The 19,241-nt window shown below is 43.5% G+C and overlaps 2 protein-coding genes across 9 annotated transcripts in view; one reads left to right on the top strand and one right to left on the bottom strand.

Moving 5' to 3' along the window:
• The first annotated feature begins 126 nt into the window (after nucleotides 1-126).
• On the top strand, nucleotides 127-8,958 carry pafah1b3 (platelet activating factor acetylhydrolase 1b catalytic subunit 3). Its single transcript, NM_001006714.2, has 6 exons — nucleotides 127-205; nucleotides 3,073-3,159; nucleotides 3,521-3,610; nucleotides 5,152-5,268; nucleotides 5,437-5,559; nucleotides 8,231-8,958. The coding sequence occupies exons 2-6, from the start codon at nucleotides 3,079-3,081 to the stop codon at nucleotides 8,498-8,500; spliced, it is 681 nt and encodes a 226-aa protein (NP_001006715.1). The 5' UTR covers nucleotides 127-205; nucleotides 3,073-3,078; the 3' UTR covers nucleotides 8,501-8,958.
• A 2,756-nt stretch (nucleotides 8,959-11,714) lies between these two features.
• Nucleotides 11,715-19,241, bottom strand: part of cic (capicua transcriptional repressor) — a 73,731-nt gene continuing 66,204 nt past the window's right edge. For 5 of the 8 annotated variants that reach the window (XM_004916261.4, XM_004916260.4, XM_004916258.4 and 2 more), the window contains exons 17-22: nucleotides 18,326-18,572; nucleotides 17,469-17,689; nucleotides 16,866-17,020; nucleotides 15,980-16,111; nucleotides 15,720-15,851; nucleotides 11,715-14,533 (exon numbers count right to left, since the gene is read on the bottom strand). In XM_004916261.4, the coding sequence (XP_004916318.1) occupies nucleotides 14,262-14,533; nucleotides 15,720-15,851; nucleotides 15,980-16,111; nucleotides 16,866-17,020; nucleotides 17,469-17,689; nucleotides 18,326-18,572 (1,159 nt within the window). In that variant the 3' untranslated portion in view covers nucleotides 11,715-14,261. The remainder of the gene's footprint in view (nucleotides 14,534-15,719; nucleotides 15,852-15,979; nucleotides 16,112-16,865; nucleotides 17,021-17,468; nucleotides 17,690-18,325; nucleotides 18,573-19,241) is intronic. The other 3 variants (XM_004916262.4, XM_004916264.4, XM_004916263.4) reach the window with 2 other exon arrangements.

Raw genomic sequence — 19,241 nt, 5'->3', positions numbered from 1 at the left:
TCCAAGTCAGGGAGGAGTGTTTGGATGAGTTCCGGGTGCGCCGTGTCAGTAACTCAGTGAATACCAACTGCGGGGAGATCTCTGCTGAGGGCTTGCATTACTGCTGGATTATACGAAGGGCGGGGTCCCCCTTCCCGTCAGGGTGGAATGGTGCAGGCCAGGAGGGAGGATTCTTTCATTGGAGAAAGAGCAAGTGAAAAGGGAGGTGAGTGCATCCCTCAGCTCGTTGCGCCTGGGTTTCATTAGTGAGAGGAGTACGGTTATTGCTATTGTCTATATGGATATCTTTCTGCGCATAGTCATGTAGGATCGTATATAGATTTTAAACTATATTGTGATCCTATTCACATGAGGTGGCTACCTTTATGTACCCACCCATCTCCCATCCTGAAGCAGGGTCTGTAGTACTGGCGAGATTGGCCAGAGCAACATACAGGACATAAGCAGCAGTTTATATTATACTGCTCCTGAACTTCCCCTTTAGACTGTATGAGTGCCCCCAGTGTCCATTGCACATTATTGCACTGCCGAACTTCCCCGTCACTGGGCGATAGGAAATATTATTATTGTGTTGTTATGAGCTATATGTTTGACTGTTTTGTGCCTATATAACTATGCTGCTGAATCAAACAGTTTGGGGAAGGCCATTTCCTATATCAGCACAATAATTTCCCTATGAGCAAAGCCAGATCCATACAGAATGGGTTTGCTGAGATGGGAGAGAAAGAAATTGGTGTGTACATAGCAATGGATCATGGATAAAAAGCCAGGCCTGATTGCCAACATTAGTGACCAACCTAATTAATGTTTTTGTTGCTGAATGGAAGTAAATACCACATGCAATGGTCCATAAGAGTACTAGAGGCTGTTACAGCAGCAAAGCGAGGGGGCAACGTCATATTACACCCCCTTGTTTTGTAATAAGGTAGCAGACATTGAGGGTCTAACTACATGTGGTGCTGAGCCTGTAATGTAATATATTGCTGTGAAAAGCACAGCCGAATGTTTGTGGGCACATACCCACTGTTGCATGACAAGAACACAGCCAGATATTTGTGGGCACATACCCACTGGTGAGTGACTAGCACAACCAAATGTTTTTGGGCACATACCCACTGGTGAGTGACTAGCACAACCAAATGTTTTTGGGCACATACCCACTGGTGAGTGACAAGCACAGCCAAATGTTTGTGGGCACATACCCACTGGTGAGTGACTAGCACAACCAAATGTTTGTGGGCACATACCCACTGGTGAGTGACTAGCACAACCAAATGTTTGTGGGCACATACCCACTGGTGAGTGACTAGCACAACCAAATGTTTTTGGGCACATACCCACTGGTGAGTGACTAGCACAACCAAATGTTTTTGGGCACATACCCACTGGTGAGTGACGAGCACAACCAAATGTTTGTGGGCACATACCCAGTGGTGAGTGACGAGCACAACCAAATGTTTTTGGGCAAATACCCACTGGTGAGTGACGAGCACAACCAAATGTTTTTGGGCACATACCCACTGGTGAGTGACGAGCACAACCAAATGTTTTTGGGCACATACCCAGTGGTGAGTGACGAGCACAACCAAATGTTTTTGGGTACATACCCACTGGTGAGTGACGAGCACAACCAAATGTTTTTGGGCACATACCCACTGGTGAGTGACAAGCACAACCAAATGTTTTTGGGCACATACCCACTGGTGAGTGACGAGCACAGCCAAATGTTTGTGGGCACATACCCACAGGTGAGTGACAAAAGCACAGCTGATTGTGGGCACATACCCATTGGTGAGTGACGAGCACAACCAAATGTTTTTGGGAACATACCCATTGGTGAATGACAAGAGCACAGCTGATTGTTTGTGGGCACATACCCACTGGTGAATGACAAGAGCACAGCTGATTGTGGGCACATACCCATTGGTGAATGACAAGAGCACAGCTGATTGTGGGCACATACCCACTGGTGAATGACAAGAGCACAGCCAAATGTTTGTGTGCACATAACTTTCTGTTGGGCTGAGATGTCGATCAGTAGTGGCTGCATTATACTTCATATAGGAAGGTTTTCCCTAACCAAATGCAGGACTTATTAGGAATAAAGGTTAATATCTTGAGTTCCCAAATACAAATAATATTCCAGCAATCCAAAGTCTCGGTCTAGAAGGGCTGACTTTTTGTTATTGAAGCAAAACTACCAAAAATGGAATTTGTTCCCTATGAGAATTATGGAAGTATTAGCTTGATTGGAGGAAGCCAAAGCACAATTCGTCTGACAGAATAGCAGTTTGCAGCCTTAGCAGATTTAGCATTTTAAATGAGATAAATGAACACTACAGTGATGTTAAAGCACACCCCATTGCATTCTCCTTATGGCTTCTTGTTATAACACAATAGGAGGCCTATGTAATGAGTAAGGTTTTTGTGGGCAGCCTGGAGGATAAAACAGCAATATGAGTCAATAATAAGTACAGAGCAAATTGCAAGGAAAATAATTATTCCTATAGTTCTTAATATTCCTATATTAAATGAAAGCTGGCCAGACAAGTATAAATTGCTTTGACTGACTGGGTGCTGTATTATAGAATCATACATGGATGGTACATTTGTCCGAAGACCTTCCTAGTGTGGAAGCCAATCTGATGTTTAATCATTCTAATTTTGTATGCTTTATGTGTGAGCTAATTGTGCCAATCAGAATACCATGCAGTGCTTTGGATCAAGGTGAAGTAAAGAATGGGTGTCCATGCACCTTTATAGAGAAGAGAGAGTGATAACATTCCTTGTGCTTCAGGCCGGATCATATTTAAGTTGGTACAGGATAAAATTCTTATAGTGGGAGTACAGGTGTGCCCAGATCCATGCCATCCCCCCGTAGGAATGCTCTGGCCGACAGTGGCTCCTGAATGAGCGCATTGTGAGAAGTCAGATTGGAATTTATTTAAAAGCACCAGTGAGCCTTATGCTTTAGGTGTTAATTCCATTTGAACAGAACCTTGTTACAGCATAAAGCCCTAAATTACTGTTGTTGCATATATATAGATGTGTAACAAATATTCCTCTCTGCAGTGCAGGATGAGTGAAGAAGAGCAGAACCCAGCTGCCGTTCCCACTCCTATGTCTGACATCCAGGGTGATGGGCGCTGGATGTCTATGGTGAGCCAGTGTTTATAACTACCTTGTATTAATTCTAAAATGATACATGCTATTGGTAACATTGACTTTGGGACATACAACTTTCTTAAGGTTGTTCTATTCATTTTGCTTAGCTCAATGTAGATCTGGCACTTTTGCACGTGCTTCTGCCTTCTCTCTGCTCTCCAGACTCCTGTCCTGGGACTCATGTTGGACTCATGTCCTGGTGTTCAGAGGTATTGATGTGTTTAGTTGTATGAGAACTGAGCAGACTCGTTGGCAACAAGTCCTGAAAGAAGAGAGGAGGCAGAACTGCGGGTTCAGTTCAGAAGAGCAAATTTCTGTGTGAAGCTTTAACACCCTGTGTTTGGCTTTGTTTCAGCACAATCATTTTGTGTCCAGTAGCAAAGACAAGGAGCCTGAAGTAGTGTTCATAGGAGACTCCAATGTCCAGATTATGCACCAGTTTGAGGTAAGAACACCTGCTATCTAATTTTGATATGAATACCTTTATTTTCTGCTTTCTCACCCCACATTTGAATGCCAAGTGGCTGATCTCATTATTGATTGATCTTTCATGTATCTCCTCTGTGAATCAAAATCTTCCTGTGTCCCTTAGATGAGAAAAGATCCTTCCTGTGTATTGATTTTATCCACTCTCCTGTAATTGCATCCCCTACCTCCGACCCCCAGTCTGTATCGTGCTCTCTGCATGGGGAGAAATGGAGAGCTGTAAACCTGGCCACACAAATACGGTTATATATATATATATATATATATATATATATATATATATATATATATATATATATATATATATAATGGCCTGCTGGTCTTGATCATTATGCATTTAATATGGAAACAAGTCTGTTTTTAGATTTAAAAATCTAACCTGCTGAATCACCATATATGCTAACGTACGGTGCTTCGGCGGATGAGGAAGGTGCAGAAGGAAGATGGCCATAATGGCTCCTTGTATGCTACCCATCCTTACCACCTACAGGCCAATCAGTTGGAGCGCTAATGGGATTGGCCAATGTACAGACCCCTTTGCAAGATAGATTTTGTCTGTAGCTTTTACAAATATTGTACCCATTGTCCTCGAAGTGTAAAGGAAATGCAAGCAATGAAGTATCAGATCAGAGATCCCTTTTGCCCACCCTTAAAAGCTAAATGCTAATAATCAGAGGGCAGATGTAAAATGTGCCCCAGCCTACCATGGCTCCTTCTCATTTTGGCACTTTTTACATGAATGGGTTGGCCAGTGTATGCCCACCCTTAGAATGGTAGGGGGGTTGTACAGATAGCCTATTTCTCATTTATAAGCTGCACTGGTCTGTTAGTACAGATACACCATGGGATAATCCTGTTCTTTTTTTTTTTCCTTTTTTTGGGAATACTTATGGCCCCTGACTCTTCCTAACTAAACATAAACAGCAACTTGCTGAAATATAAACGTGCATTTTTATTGTCTTCAAATATATATATTATGAAACTGTAACAGAAGTAGTTTGACATTGTATTTGCTATCCAAAGCAAGAGTGACCTCTGTCTCATCAACCCCCAGGGCCATCTGCAAAGCAGCTTTCAAGCAGAATTGTGCCAAACAAGTCATAAGGCATTAAAATATATATATATCTTATCTGTCAGAGCTATCGCTATAACAGGAATCCCAGCCACAAACAATATTGATATAGAGCAGAGGCCCTCAAGTTTGCTCGGAAGGGGCCAGGGGCAGGAGGGGGAGTTAGGCAAAAGGCCAGCTTGGGTAAGGTTTGGATTGAATGCTTGTTTTGTGTCCTAAAATTCTCAAAAGTCTGAAAGGCAATTTGGGTGAGATTAAGGGTGAAAAATTATTCAGCATGCTAGATATTCTTGAAACTATGATTGATACAACGGTGCTACCGTGTATCTGAGATCTAGTTATGGGGTGGGCTAACACAAGACTGCAAAGGGGGCTTCAGCCATATCATTTGCAAACCTCAGATAATTTTTTCTTTTCCTTTCTATTAGGTCTGGAGGGAGCTTTTCTCCCCACTCCATGCTTTGAATTTTGGTGGGCTAAGTGATGGCACACAGCATGTTTTGTGGAGACTGGAGAACGGAGAACTTGATCACGTCAAACCCAAGGTAAGGAGAGATTAATGGGTTAAAAGAGCCATGAGAGTGGGAGTGTGGAGTAAGGATAAATATACATTGTGTGAAGGTATGGGGTCAAAGGCTTGTAATTGAAAATGATTCATACCACACAGGAGTAGAATCAAGAGGACCAGCACTCATGTATTCTCCTTATTCCAGATCATCGTTCTGTGGGTTGGCACTTATAACCAAGGGCACAGCGCTGAACAGATCGCAGGAGGCATTCTTGCTATTGTCCGGTGTATTTATCAGAGGCAACCTCAAGCCAAAGTCATTGTGATGGTATGGGTGCCCCCCTGCTCTCCATTATTTCTTTATCCTTAATGTGATTTCCATGCTGTTCACAGGTTTAGCTGCAGTTTTAAGCTAAGTAGAGAAACTGTGTGTGAAAAAGATCCTCAAAATCAGTACAAATATGGGTTCTGGGTTAGTCCGTAACAGATGAAGGAACCTGATGAGGAACAGAGTCCTGTTTCTTCTGTGGTCTGTATCACAGCAACATATATTGTGTTCCTCCATGCTTTCCTTGTGTTGGAGAAAACCAGTGATTGCCCCCCAGCACTGTGCCCTAATGCTGTGAGCAAAGTGCATGAGTCTAGAGTCCAAATGCTGTAAGTAAGAGTGCGTTCTCTTGAAAACGTTTCACCACTCATCTGAGAAGCTTCTTCTCTTTAGACTTAATTCTACATAGTAACATAGTGTAAGTTGGGTTGAAAAAAGACATACGTCCATCACATTCAACCATAATGCCTATATATAACCTGCCTAACTACTAGTTGATCCAGAGGAAGGCAAAAAACCCCATCTGAAGCCTCTCTAATTTGCCGCAGAGGGGAAAAAATTCCTTCCTGACTCCAAGATGGCAATCGGACCAGTCCCTGGATCAACTTGTTATCTCCCATAACCCTGTATTCCCTCACTTGTACTGAGAGCTATCTCCCATACCCCTGTATTCCCTCACTTGTACTGAGAGCTATCTCCCCTACCCCTGTGTTCCCTCACTTGTACTGAGAGCTATCTCCCCTACCCCTGTATTCCCTCACTTGTACTGAGAGCTATCTCCCCTACCCCTGTATTCCCTCACTTGTACTGAGAGCTATCTCCCCTACCCCTGTATTCCCTCACTTGTACTGAGAGCTATCTCCCCTCCCCCTGTATTCCCTCACTTGTACTGAGAGCTATCCCCCCTACCCCTGTATTCCCTCACTTGTACTGAGAGCTATCTCCCCTACCCCTGTATTCCCTCACTTGTACTGAGAGCTATCCCCCCTCCCCCTGTATTCCCTCACTTGTACTGAGAGCTATCTCCCCTACCCCTGTATTCCCTCACTTGTACTGAGAGCTATCTCCCATACCCCTGTATTCCCTCACTTGTACTGAGAGCTATCTCCCATACCCCTGTATTCCCTCACTTGTACTGAGAGCTATCTCCCCTACCCCTGTATTCCCTCACTTGTACTGAGAGCTATCTCCCCTACCCCTGTATTCCCTCACTTGTACTGAGAGCTATCCCCCCTCCCCCTGTATTCCCTCACTTGTACTGAGAGCTATCTCCCCTACCCCTGTATTCCCTCACTTGTACTGAGAGCTATCTCCCATACCCCTGTGTTCCCTCACTTGTACTGAGAGCTATCTCCCCTAACCCTGTATTCCCTCACTTGCTAAAAATCCATCCACCCCCTTCTTAAAGTTATATAATGTATCAGCCAGTACAACTGATTCGGGGAGGGAATTCCACAACTTCACAGCTCTCTCAGTAAAAAATCCTTTCCGAATATTTAAATGGAACCTCCCTTCTTCTAAACGGAGTGGGTGCCCTCGTGTCCGTTGGAAGGACCTACTGGTAAATAAAACATTAGAAAGGTTATTATATGATCCCCTTATATATTTATACATATCATGTCACCTCTTAAGCGCCTCTTCTTCAGTGTAAACAGACCCAACTTGGCCAGTCTTTCTTCATAACTGAGACTTTCCATACCCTTTACCAGCTTAGTTGCCCTTCTCTGGACCCTCTCTAACTCAATAATGTCCTGTTTGAGCACTGGAGACCAAAACTGAACAGCATATTCTAGATGGGGCCTTACCAGCGCTCTGTAAAGGGGAAGAATAACCCCCTCCTCCCGTGAATCTATACCCCTTTTAATACAGCTCAAAACCTTGTTTGCCCTTGCAGCTGCTGCCTGGCATTGCTTGCTACAGCCAAGTTTATTATCTACAAGGACTCCAAGGTCCTTCTCCATTATGGATTTCCATAGTGCAGTCCCATTAAGGGTATACGGGGCTTGCATATTTTTACATCCCAGGTGCATGACCTTACATTTATCCACATTAAATCTCATCTGCCACTTAGCTGCCCTGATTGCCAGTTGGTCAAGATCCTGCTGCAAGGATGCCCAATCCTGGATAGAATTGACTGGTCTGCAGAGTTTTGTGTCATCTGCAAACACTGATACATTACTCATAATACCCTCCCCTAAGTCATTTATGAACAAGTTAAACAAAAGTGGACCCAGTACAGAACCCTGAGGGACCCCACTGAGGACCTTATTCCAAGTAGAGAATGTGCCATTAACAACCACCCTCTGTACCCGATCCTGTAGCCAGTTTTCTATCCATGTGCAAACGACTTCACTAAGACCAATAGACCTTAGCTTAGAAAGCAGTCGTTTGTGGGGAACGGTATCAAATGCTTTGGCAAAATCCAAATAGATTATATCTACTGCATCCCCACTGTCCAGCTTCTTACTTACCTCATCATAAATACTGTATATCATTACCTGGATGAATGAGACATAGACATATGAGTAAGTTCCCCTTTTTTCTTAGGTTCGGATGCTGCAGACAAATTGCTATGCTACCTTAGGTCTTTATGCTGCAGTTGAAGTGCCAGAGTGAGTGTCTGCTCATTTTAGGTACTGTCGGTAGCATTCTCTTGTTACTCTCTTTGCAGGCCTTGCTCCCACGTGGGAAGAACCCAAATCCGTTACGGAACAGGAATCTACAAGTGAACAAATTACTGGAGGAAACACTGCCCTCACTGCCTAATGCATTCCTGTTAGATGCTGACCCGGGCTTCGTGCATTCCGACGGCACCATCAGTCACCATGACATGTATGATTATCTGCACTTGAGCCGGCATGGATATGCACGAGTGTGCCCAAATTTGCACCGTACACTGCTGCAGTTCCTGGAAGGCAGAGACACCCCCTCTAGTCAGTAAGCACTAACCAGCAAGGGCCACAGTCTTGACAAAAAGTCTGGAGTAATGAATTTGGACATATTGTCAGTTCCGGTGAGGCAGAAGGCACCTGCAGCATAAGAGCTACCTGGAATGGCGGATTAGTGGATAGTAATTTCCCTCTCGATCAAGAGTAGTATTGAACCAACTAACTGCTCAGGGCAACTGCCCTCCCTGCCCAGATCACATGCATAACTGCCCCTAGGGAGGGCAGCACAGACTCTCTTTTTTCCTTTCTTGGCGTGTGGTTTTGCAGCATCTCATTGTTTTATTCCCCTTGTACTGTGTCATATTTGTGTATTTGTATGCTAAGTATTATGTTCTCTGTCTGCCATCAGCCTCCAGGATGACCAAATGTACCTCAGTACCCCCAAACCAACAGATCCTGTCTGCTCTATCACTTACATACAGAGCCATATAATAAACCTGTTTTGACTTTACAGCTGTGTGAGTATTAGCTTTGTGGGGATGGGGGAAATCCAGTTTTATATTGATCTTATTGTTCTTTTTATTTTTGGTTGTATTGAACACTGGTGATGTTAGCAATGGTTGAGACTAGGGTGTTGAAAATGAGATGCAGGTGAAGCCTAACTATTCCTCCCACTCAAATTTACCAGCCTTTATGGGGAACGCCACCCAAACAAAACTGAAGTTTTTTTTTTGAAAAGTAAACATAATTTCAAGCAACTTTGCAACATACATCTGTTAAACATGATTCTTTATGTAATTATATGGTTGGAACAGTTACCTGTTTCTTCTCAGCCTGCACATATGATGTCCATAGGGAAAAGAATATTGCCATGCATTATGGGTTATGTAGCTCCTGCATGCTGTCTGTAAGCTGTGGAGAAGTTGTTACAATTTGTAACATCAATGTTTTAGTCCTTCCTCCCCTGCCAGTATTCCAAATGATGCAGAAAGGGAAGAACTGTTTTGCAGCTGGATTTCAGCATATAGAAATGATATTTATTAATAATTTTTGGAGGAACAGATTACAGTGATAGGTATATTAGGGGTTTCTGTGTTGTGTGGGGCTCTTTAACTATTTTTGGGTCAGAAGCCGGAGTTCCGATTTGAGATGTGGTTGTTTGGTGACATCAACAAACAAGCAGATCTTTTCCTTATTTAGCAACTCAATTGGTGGGCCAACTGGAGCTGACTCAGTATCACATCTGCAAAGGCCATATCCATAGCCTGATGTGCTGCTTATCCAATGGGATTTTCTAGCCTTCCCAGTTATCTGCTTTTGCCCCAATCAGACAGGCCATCATTATGGTGCCTTACATGGGCCAGCAGACTGCCAACTCTTAATATTTACACGTTTGGCAGGCTTAATGTTCCAAAGATTACTGAAATTCTTTAATCAATTGCAATGCATTCTCTTTTTTTAATGTAGGCCAAGGTTTAGACATTTGGTTTGCCCATCCTCTCTGCCCTGACCTATGAAATGCCTAAAACAATCTTACCAAACTATAATCAGTAAATATTGCCCTTGTACATCTTATCCCTTGAGTCACCATTTAGTGATGGGCTGTATGCTCCCTCAGAGATCAGCTGACAGGAAATAATGCAGCTCTAACTGTAACAGGAAGTAGTATGGGAGCAGAACTCTGTTCATTAATTGGCTGATGGGGCCTAGCATGTATGTGTGCCTTGGTTTGTTTGTGTGCACTGTGAATCCTATGATCCCAGGGGGCGGCCCTTATTACTTGAAAAAAATGGCAATTTTCTGTTTAGGATTGCCCAATGGCACATACTACTAAAATATTATATTTTTATGAAGGTCTAGATGAAGCAGGGTCTTACATATGGGCTGTTTTATAATATATAGCATAAAACAGCCCATATATAAGACCCAGCTTCATCTAGATAAACTTATAGAGACCTAAATTGGGGGTATATAGTCCTATGTATAAAGCCCTAATTTATCCTTACATACCTGCAACTAACTTTTGTCCAATGGAATTATTAAGTATAAACAGTGTGCGATGATCAGCAGTTAAGCATGCACCGTAAGCACTTTGAGCATGTGCAAAAGCCACAGACACAGAGAGAAAACTGACCAAATTAGAGCAAGTGAAGAAGCATTATTGTAAACTCGCCATCACTACACCAGAAAGGTCAGTACCTCCTGGGAGAAATAAAGCCTCACCAGAGATAATTGGCAATGCAGCCAAATGGATTTCTCTACATACGGTTTGTGTTCTGTGACTCAGTTCAGGTCATTAAGAAACATTGGGCAATAACTTATGGCAACCTACCAAATGTTTACTTCCACTGTTCAACCTGCAGCTGGCTAAAAATTGGCAATCACTGGTTGCTATGGGTTACTGCCCATGGGCAAATTTGCTCAGTGTTTATAAATGAGCCCTAATGGGTTTCCCTCCTTAAAGGCTGCTTTTGACATGTATTACAGGCAGCAGTAATACAATAGGTAGTAGTTCTTGCTGGTTCTGGTTTTTGCTGTTCCAATACTATCTTTGCTAGTGGCTTTTGGACATCCCCATTTACTGGTAGATCCATTTTCCGTAGACCGGTACTGTGAGTGCAGCCGCCCCGCCCCGCCCCGCCCCCCCCCCCCTTCCAGATGGGGTTCCAGGTTGCCGCAGTACCAGTAATTCGCTCAGGGTAGTGAGTTCCCTTTGTTTCATTGCACAGGCTTTGGTACAAAATTGAAGAAAGAATAAGGAAAAACCCACATTGGAGAAGGAGCCAGTTATACTTTTTCTTTGGTTTTTCTGGCCCTCAGTAGCAAATAGCGAAATTTTTGAAGCAAAACGGGACAGATTCGCTCATCAATAGCCTCCAGTCATCATCAGACACCATTAGTCCTGCACTGTACGGGCCTATGCAAAAGGGATTTGCCCTATGTTTTCTAAAACAGTTCACCTGCTATGAGGTGAAGAATATCATTATAACCTATAGGCCAAACAGTAGCAAATTTTCCAGCATTCTATTTAAAAACAAAGAAGTGTTAAGTTTTATGGTAAATTCTATGGTGTATTCTTACCTGGGAAAATGTTAAATCAGTAAATCAGTCCCTTAGAGATACTTTTCATGTATAAGATGTGACTGTTTAATTGTATGGCAAAATAAAAAAGGCAGATGCCCATCCATTTAGACAGAAGAAGCCAGAGAAGCCATCTTCTTTCCCATCTGTATCTGGAGAAAGCCTTTGCAAAAATCATAGACAAAGTAACGATCCATCGTTTTATTTTTATTACAGTAAGAAATATTGCACATGATCAACATGTCTGTTCAGTCTCAGTCCTCTTTCAGAACAAAACAAAATATAAGCGCAAGAAGTAGCCATGTTCTATTGTCACTGTGCGGTGGCAGGAGAGCAAACATGGCTGCTGCCACGATTCCTGTTGCCTACTCATAAGGGCTTAAAACACCTGGATTCGCACTGTGAGGTTAAGAAGCAGTCCAACCCCCCCGTATTAGGCAAGCATACTGCATTATAAGCAGGAAGTACAATTGCGCATATCACCGTGTACTTAAGCCCTTTTGTCCAAAAAGACTTGGATCACTGATTCATCCAACACTCTGGCACTGGTCAAAGCAGCGGTATAAAAATAAGTAGCGAGCACTAAATACCCTTATAAGGTAAGAAAGAGGCAAAGAGAATACAAAGCAAAGAGTCACAATCTCTATATAGCTACCCTATTTCTGTTACTGCCACTCAGCACCTATGTGGTTGATTCATAGTGCAGCAGTTCTCCAATAGAGAGGCTCTAAATGTGAGCATTGCACCAGGTCTGGGAATGCCACTATATAATGCAGTATGCTTGACTGACAAGGAGGGCAGGAATGCACACAGATACAGCATTAAAAATTCATAAGCAATGTGATTGACAGCCCCACCCTTTCTGGTTAAGTGTGTCCCATCGGGGGACACGAGTGGAATTGACATCTACACACTGTGTACTTAGCAGTACAGTTCATTTCTAAATATAACACTGTGTACTAATGTACACTGACAAATGCACCCTCCCAGTCTCTGTAAATTCAACCTCCTGTATAATGAAAGCACACGTACCTTCTCTGTATACAGACTGTTTTCAATGGCACTCGTGTACAGCAGCACCTGCAGTGTAACCCATACACGCTCTCTGCATGTAGCACAGCGTCCCTTTCCATACAGGTAGCACACATTATAAAAAAAACATAACTGGGAATTATGCAGAAAGGCTGAGACCCCCCCATCCTCATACAAGAGGGAAAAAAATGACATAAATCAGACATTTTCAACCTGCAACCCTCCAGCTGTTGTTAAACTGTAACTCTCCAAAATCACTTTGCTTAAAAAGTTATCATCAGCTCTGTAAAAAGGATTTATATTTTATCTTCTGAATCCAATTTTTGATTCTTTGTATTTCTAGCTTTTAAACTACATCCTCAGGCTTTAAGGCCAGGCTGGGAATTGTAGATCAGTAAAGGCTAGAGAATTGCAAGTCTTCATGTCCCTTATGTTTCCTGATTGTTGTTTTTTTTACCATGATGCACACAAATATCACATGCTTTGCCCCCATATAAATGTAAGCACCTCAGTATATAGAGCCGACTCTGTCTGATCGTGAGAGCAAAAGAATTAAAAGCCTAAAAACCCTTATCTGCATTTTAAGAGAAATGGTAAATGTGCGAAGCATCACAAACATGAAGTGCAAAAAGAGTGTGTATGTGTGTGAGAGTGTGTGTGAAGCCTGCTTGTCCGTCCAGCCTAACTGGGGAGACACATATCAGGAAAAAATAGGCCTCTCTCCAGCGCCACAGATATATTCCCACAAGTGTATAAGATATACACACAGTGTTCATATGTAATGGGTGTTAATTTGTGTGTTGTGAACTGTAATGTCCTTGGGTGATCTGATCAGACTGAATTTAAACATCACTCATCTTGCATAAAAATGTCTATATATATATATTTATATATATTTATATATTTGTACAGCTCTCCACAGTGCAGCTGCTTCTTTTAGAACTAAAGTGTCATAAGAAAATATGATTTACCGCTAAAAATCCCTCCCTCCCTCCCCCCTGACGGCACTTGTATTCACAGCTGTGGAACACAGACTGTAACTTTCGTGGCACGGCTTCTTATTTAGTGCCCTCCGCTACTGCAGTTGTTTCCTTCTTCCTCCTCTGCCAGCACAGCACCAGATTCATGCACGACTGTGAATGCACTGAAATTCCATTCTGCCACACGTGTGCTCCACTTACAATGCGCTTGACGCACCAGCACAGCCTGTGCCTTGTAACACAGCCCATCATGTTTCCCATAATTTCATGTTGTGCACAGGGGGATGCTGCACAGAGCCCAGGGCTATGTCCTCACTTTCTGCAATGCCTCCTCTGCCTTTGGACTGCTACATTCGGTATATGTGGGAGAAAGGCATAGCAGTACAGTGCGTGACTGTCTGCATGTGCCAGTAATGGACAATAGCTCACAATTTGCACTGCCTTTGCCTCTGACTGATGGAGGATACACTTCCCAATTATCTGTCAGAGGCTGTGTGCCACTTTCTAGGTGTCATTGCCTCCAGAGGATGAGACTGCCCACAAAATCTGTATCATCTGTCCTGGAGTGGGTGGATTGTCTGTGCATGTGGGACAAAGTTTTATATGGGAGGCGTTGTTTGCAACCCCTTAATGCTGAGCCCAGATAACCCTAAAGGAGGATCCCCAGCAGAGTCTCTGGGTTGAGCAAGTGGCAATACATTCAGATCTCTCCTGTACAGACTCATCTGCTTCGGGAAGTTTCAGGAGGCTCCTGACCTTCCTCCCAGGCGGTTTCAGCGGGCTCACTTGATCGTAGTGCCGGGTCCTGTGGAGGTTGCATGTCAGAGGGTCCGGCCTCAGAAGTGCTGGGGGAAGGATGCTCAGCAAACAGAGATTCTGTTGGCGTTGCTGCCTGCATGATCTTCTGTCTCACCTCACGAATTTTCAGCTGCAAACAAACCTTGGTGGGAAAGATGTCTGAGTATCGCGACTGGAAGGCAGCAGTGGACTGAGCTGGGAAGGTAACAAAGAGAAGGTCAGTACATGGACAGGCTTACTGTATATAACACATATCAGCCGGGCAATTTCAAATTGATATGGAGGGAAAGCATCACTGAATAATGAGTTGAAACTAGAAAGTCAACTGACCAGTAAAACCAGATGGGATGTACACATTACTACATATATTTATTTATACAGCCAGGCTGTGGGGCATGCACACATAATACATGTAGTGGGAGAGTTGGCTGGAAAGCCAGGTGGGATGTGAGTATATTACTAACATGCTGAGATATTTGTCACTAAAACCAGATGGGATTTGTGCCTGTTTCTCATGATGGGATGTTACTATATAACTCACTTACTGTGAGCATATGGTTAGTATATTAAGCAGGATATACAAGGGCCTATAAAACTGTTGACTCAGCCCCTCAAGATTCGCTGTGTATGAGGCCCTCAGAAGGTCCTTCTCAATTTATATCTGGCCAAGAATGTGGCCCAATCCCATTAGGTGAGGACAGCATCAGTGCATGGATGCAGTCCTCTCCACAGGAGTCATAATAAGCCCCAATTATGATTTGAGTGTTGCCTGGGGGCCAAATGACAGGATTATCCTGATTTGGCCCACCACACTGCTTGTTTGGCGCCGTGACCAGATTAGCTGAAATTACCATGTATGCCCAGTTTTACCCATACTAGCAGAGGTGGCAGTGATTAACCAACAAAAGCATAAATAACTGAGGATTTTGCCTGCATTTTGTGCCTTGTGCAACTTTTTTAGTTATTAACAGAAGGTGCCAATACCCCACATTACTGAGCACCAGGATAATATTTGCTCAGAAGGCTAAGGAGTGCTAGTGGATTTTTGTTCTAAAGCTGGCAGAAATGCCAGATGGGATGTGAGTACATTATTACTCATATACGTGAAGAGTTTTGAGTGAAGCCAGATGGGATGTCAGCATATAGCTGATTCAGGAAGCAGTGAGTAATGCAGATTTCATCCCACTGAACTATCCTCAACTTTACCCCCTCTTTCATCACTCACCAATGTCACCATCTTTTATTTCCTTTTGACCATTCCTTCCTATTTTAATTAACTATACATCTCTTCCCCCTCATCTTCCCTTTTGCCCCCTAGTATTGTTTGCTTCCTCCTTTGAGCTCCCCACCCATTCCTTAATGTAACAACAGGGATTCTCACAGGATGGGAAGAAACCATGTTCCTGGAAAAGTTGCATGACCAAAGCCCTTCTCTGATCCAGAGTTCGGCGCAGCGAAGAGTACGGGGCCTTATCGTATTCCATCTCACCCAGTAAGTCTTCTGCCTCATTGCCTGCAAGGGATTTAACAGCAGGATTTTACCACTAAGAGTGAAGCTTGGGGAAGGTGAAAATGAAATGTCAAGAGGGAGACCTGTGAGCAAGGATCTGGCACTATAGTAGCAAGAGAGGCCTTCCTTACCTGTCCTTTCAAAAGTAAAGATGTCACCTTCACACTTTGCGCTTTTAGGTGTGTTGGGCTCAGAGCTGCAGCTGGAACGCCTCCGCATTTTCCTCTTAGGTGAGACTGGATCTTCAGTTGAAGAGTCCAGATCTGGGTGGGGAAACCAAACTATTATAGACAGAGTCCTCCCCCCTAAGAAACATTTCAAAAATAATATACGAAAGCCCACGTGAGCATATCCTAATCTGAATTTCTGGTGGCCTTTATGCTAATGCCTGACGGAGCAAGTTCATCGCCCGCGATAGATCTCGTCCCTTAGACCGATTCCTCAGCATATCGGCCCGTGCATGGGCACTAACGTCGGGCCTGCCTGACCGACATCTAGCCTGAAATCGGCCAGATATTGATCAGGCAGGTTTGATTTTTAGTTGGATTGGGGACCGCATCGGCTCACTGATGCCGACGGATGCCTATACCCGTCGTTCTAATCCAATCATTTGGCCCCAGGGCCAAACTACTGAATTAACCCGATATCGCCCACCCATAGGTGGGGATATCGGGAGAAGATCTGCTCGTTTGGTGACCTCGTGTGTACGGCCACCTTAACCTCTCCAAAATGCCTTTCCACCGGCAACAATAGGAGTCGCCAGTGGAAAGGCCTACTCATTGCTTTGGCTTTCCAAAGTCGCAAAGTTTCATCCTTGAAGCAACTTTGCGTGACGTCACAAAGCTGAAGTGATGCTTAGTCCCTTCCACCGGTGACTTATTGTTACTGGTGGAAAAGCATTTCGAAGCAGTTACTCTCCCATTGCTCCGTCGGTGCCTTTAGGCATGACTTAGAGGGCCTCTAATTCATGAGCCACAGACTTATCCTCACTTATTCTGTATAAACAAATGCTGATACCTGTGGAGTTCTTGCGCTTTTTACGGTAGGATCCTAAGATAGCCCGAGGAGACGTTGCAAGAGACTGCAATGTTGGTGAAGGGAGCACTTCCTCTGGCTTAAACTCAGGCAGTTCAGCAAAGCGCTCCTCAAAATCCACTTCAGACAGGACCCTGCTGGTGAAAGAGCAATAAGTATTAAATGGGTGGGATGATGGTCAATTAGTAGAGAGGAGATTTAGTATTAAGGGCAAGGGCACACTAAGGTTTCCTCTGCACTAGCATCAGCCTTCTTCTTTGCCTGCACCCGAAACCATTGAGTTGTGCCTGCAGATGGGCCGAAGCAAAGGTTCTGGGTGCAGGTAAGGAAGACTGCAGATGCCAGCATAGGGGTGAATTCTCGACGTGTGTTTATCTGCAGGCCAAGTATCTGCACCATGTGGCACTAGCCTAAAGTAAAGGAGGGAGACAGCAGATATAGATAATAGGAGATTTGCTGTCTGTGGTAATATTGCAGGAAAAATATCCTTTGTGCACATAATAAGCTATAGTCTCAGTTAACACTACTGACTATGAATGGACCCTTCTTATTTGTAGCAAAGACAAAGCTTTCTGTAGAACTCACTTATCCACAGAGTCAAACGTTTTCTTGAGAGGTGGAGGGCGCACTTTCACTTTCTTCACAGGCCCATCCTTCCTTTCTGGAGCCTCAGAGAGAGATGTGCCAGCCTTTGCAGCCTCCCCAGACTGGGTTGTGGGTAGGGTAACAGGGGAAGAGGGAGCAGGAAGTCCTGTAGGGGGATTGGAGTCTAAACGAGTCTCAGTGACTTTAAATTCTGAAGAACACTAATAAGAGAGAAAGAGAGAGGTATATTATTAGCCCCTTTCTCGGATCAACTATAAGGGCAATGGCACACAGTAAGATTTGTTGCCCGCAGTTAAATTTGTGCTACCGCGAGCTACAAATCTCCCGAAAATTACTTGGGGCAATGACAATGTGAGGCAGTGGTAAGGCAAACATATTACTTGTGGTGATCTGGCTTACAATTAAAGTGGCCAATAAGCCACATTAGCAGCACCAGGCCTAGACTGGCAATCTGTAGATTCTGGCAAATGCCAGAGGGGCTGCTGTAAGATGCCATAGACATTTAATATTTATTGGGCTGGTGGGGGGCTCTTAGGGCCTCTGTTTACTTAAAATGCCAGGGCCTATACAGAATCCCAACTGATGTCCCAAGAGAAGTGCCTTAAAAAGTGGCATATCCTGAAATTGTTAACTCGGGCCTTATCGTCTGTTGAGATTGTGGCCCTAAAGTAAAAATATATAGAATCGGTGCCATAAATCAGCGTTGTTGTTAAAGGGTATAACTTGTGTTGTTTCTTTAAAAAGGAGGCAGTATGTTAAGGGATAATACCATGGGGAAAGATCATGCTGCCATGGTTAACTTCGTGCTAATCAGTCATTATGAAGGTGCTAGTTACCCCAGGCTCTTTCTTAATACTTGGTGAGTGAGGAGGTTCCCTTCTGTCATCAGGAAGAGGAGACGCCGAACTATCATCAGTCATGTTCTTTACCCAGATTTCCCTAGATGCTCGATCTTCAGCTATAGGCAGTCTCTGTTTTGCCTGCGCTGCTTCTCGGGCGTGTGCAGGAGGGAAGGGGCTGACTGAGTGGGACTCAGTAGAGGGTTCACGTCCAATTGATGACATACGAGACTCCCCAATATACCTGATATAACAATATACATATTCATGAGTCAGAAATCAATACTACAGGATTCTGTTTATCGTCTGCAGGACAGCTATATTATGTATACGGTACCCTACGTGTTGTGAAATCACTAATTTAAGCCATATATAATTAATACATGCATTAATTAAAGCTGTAGCCACTAGGTGGCACATCTTTAAAAAAAGGACAAAAATTTGCAGCAAGCAGTTGGATGAGGACAGCTCTTCATTGAATAGGAGGTCATGATTAATATATAAAAGAAGGATGCAGAAATATTATGAGAATATGTTGTGCATACTGTCACTAGCACAAGCACCAATAACTGATTCAATCAGCATCCAGTACATATTCTCACTATCTCCCTGCATTTAAAATCCCTCCCAGAGGCCAAAAGAAAAGCAGTGTTTTTGGCATTTTTATTCCTTATCTTAACCTAACTTACTATACACAAAAACTACTCTAAACGTTTGTTATCCCTGGCCTTCCCCTTAAAGGGGGAAAAAATCGTAAATATTTGAATATCTGCTAACAACAAATTTAAACAACAACAAATTTAACCCCAATGTAGTAAGTAATACAGATCAAACCTACATGATGATTGGTCACCGTTGTAGATAATTTGTATCCACATAGGATGTTTTACCCCAGCCCCAAAACTACCACTAC

The sequence above is a fragment of the Xenopus tropicalis genome, chromosome 7, assembly GCF_000004195.4.
Source record: "Xenopus tropicalis strain Nigerian chromosome 7, UCB_Xtro_10.0, whole genome shotgun sequence".
Classification (NCBI taxonomy): domain Eukaryota; kingdom Metazoa; phylum Chordata; class Amphibia; order Anura; family Pipidae; genus Xenopus; species Xenopus tropicalis.
Note: the sequence above shows the minus strand (reverse complement) of the source record. Positions and strands in the feature narration are given on the sequence as shown.

What these genes read in the sequence shown, in the direction of transcription:
- pafah1b3 (NM_001006714.2), top strand. Translation starts at nt 3,079, where the DNA reads ATGAGTGAAGAAGAGCAGAACCCAGCTGCCGTTCCCACTCCTATGTCT. An exon ending in AGATTATGCACCAGTTTGAG is followed by an intron (nt 3,611 to 5,151) that starts GTAAGAACACCT and finishes CCTTTCTATTAG; the next exon opens with GTCTGGAGGGAGCTTTTCTC. An exon ending in AAGCCAAAGTCATTGTGATG is followed by an intron (nt 5,560 to 8,230) that starts GTATGGGTGCCC and finishes CTCTCTTTGCAG; the next exon opens with GCCTTGCTCCCACGTGGGAA.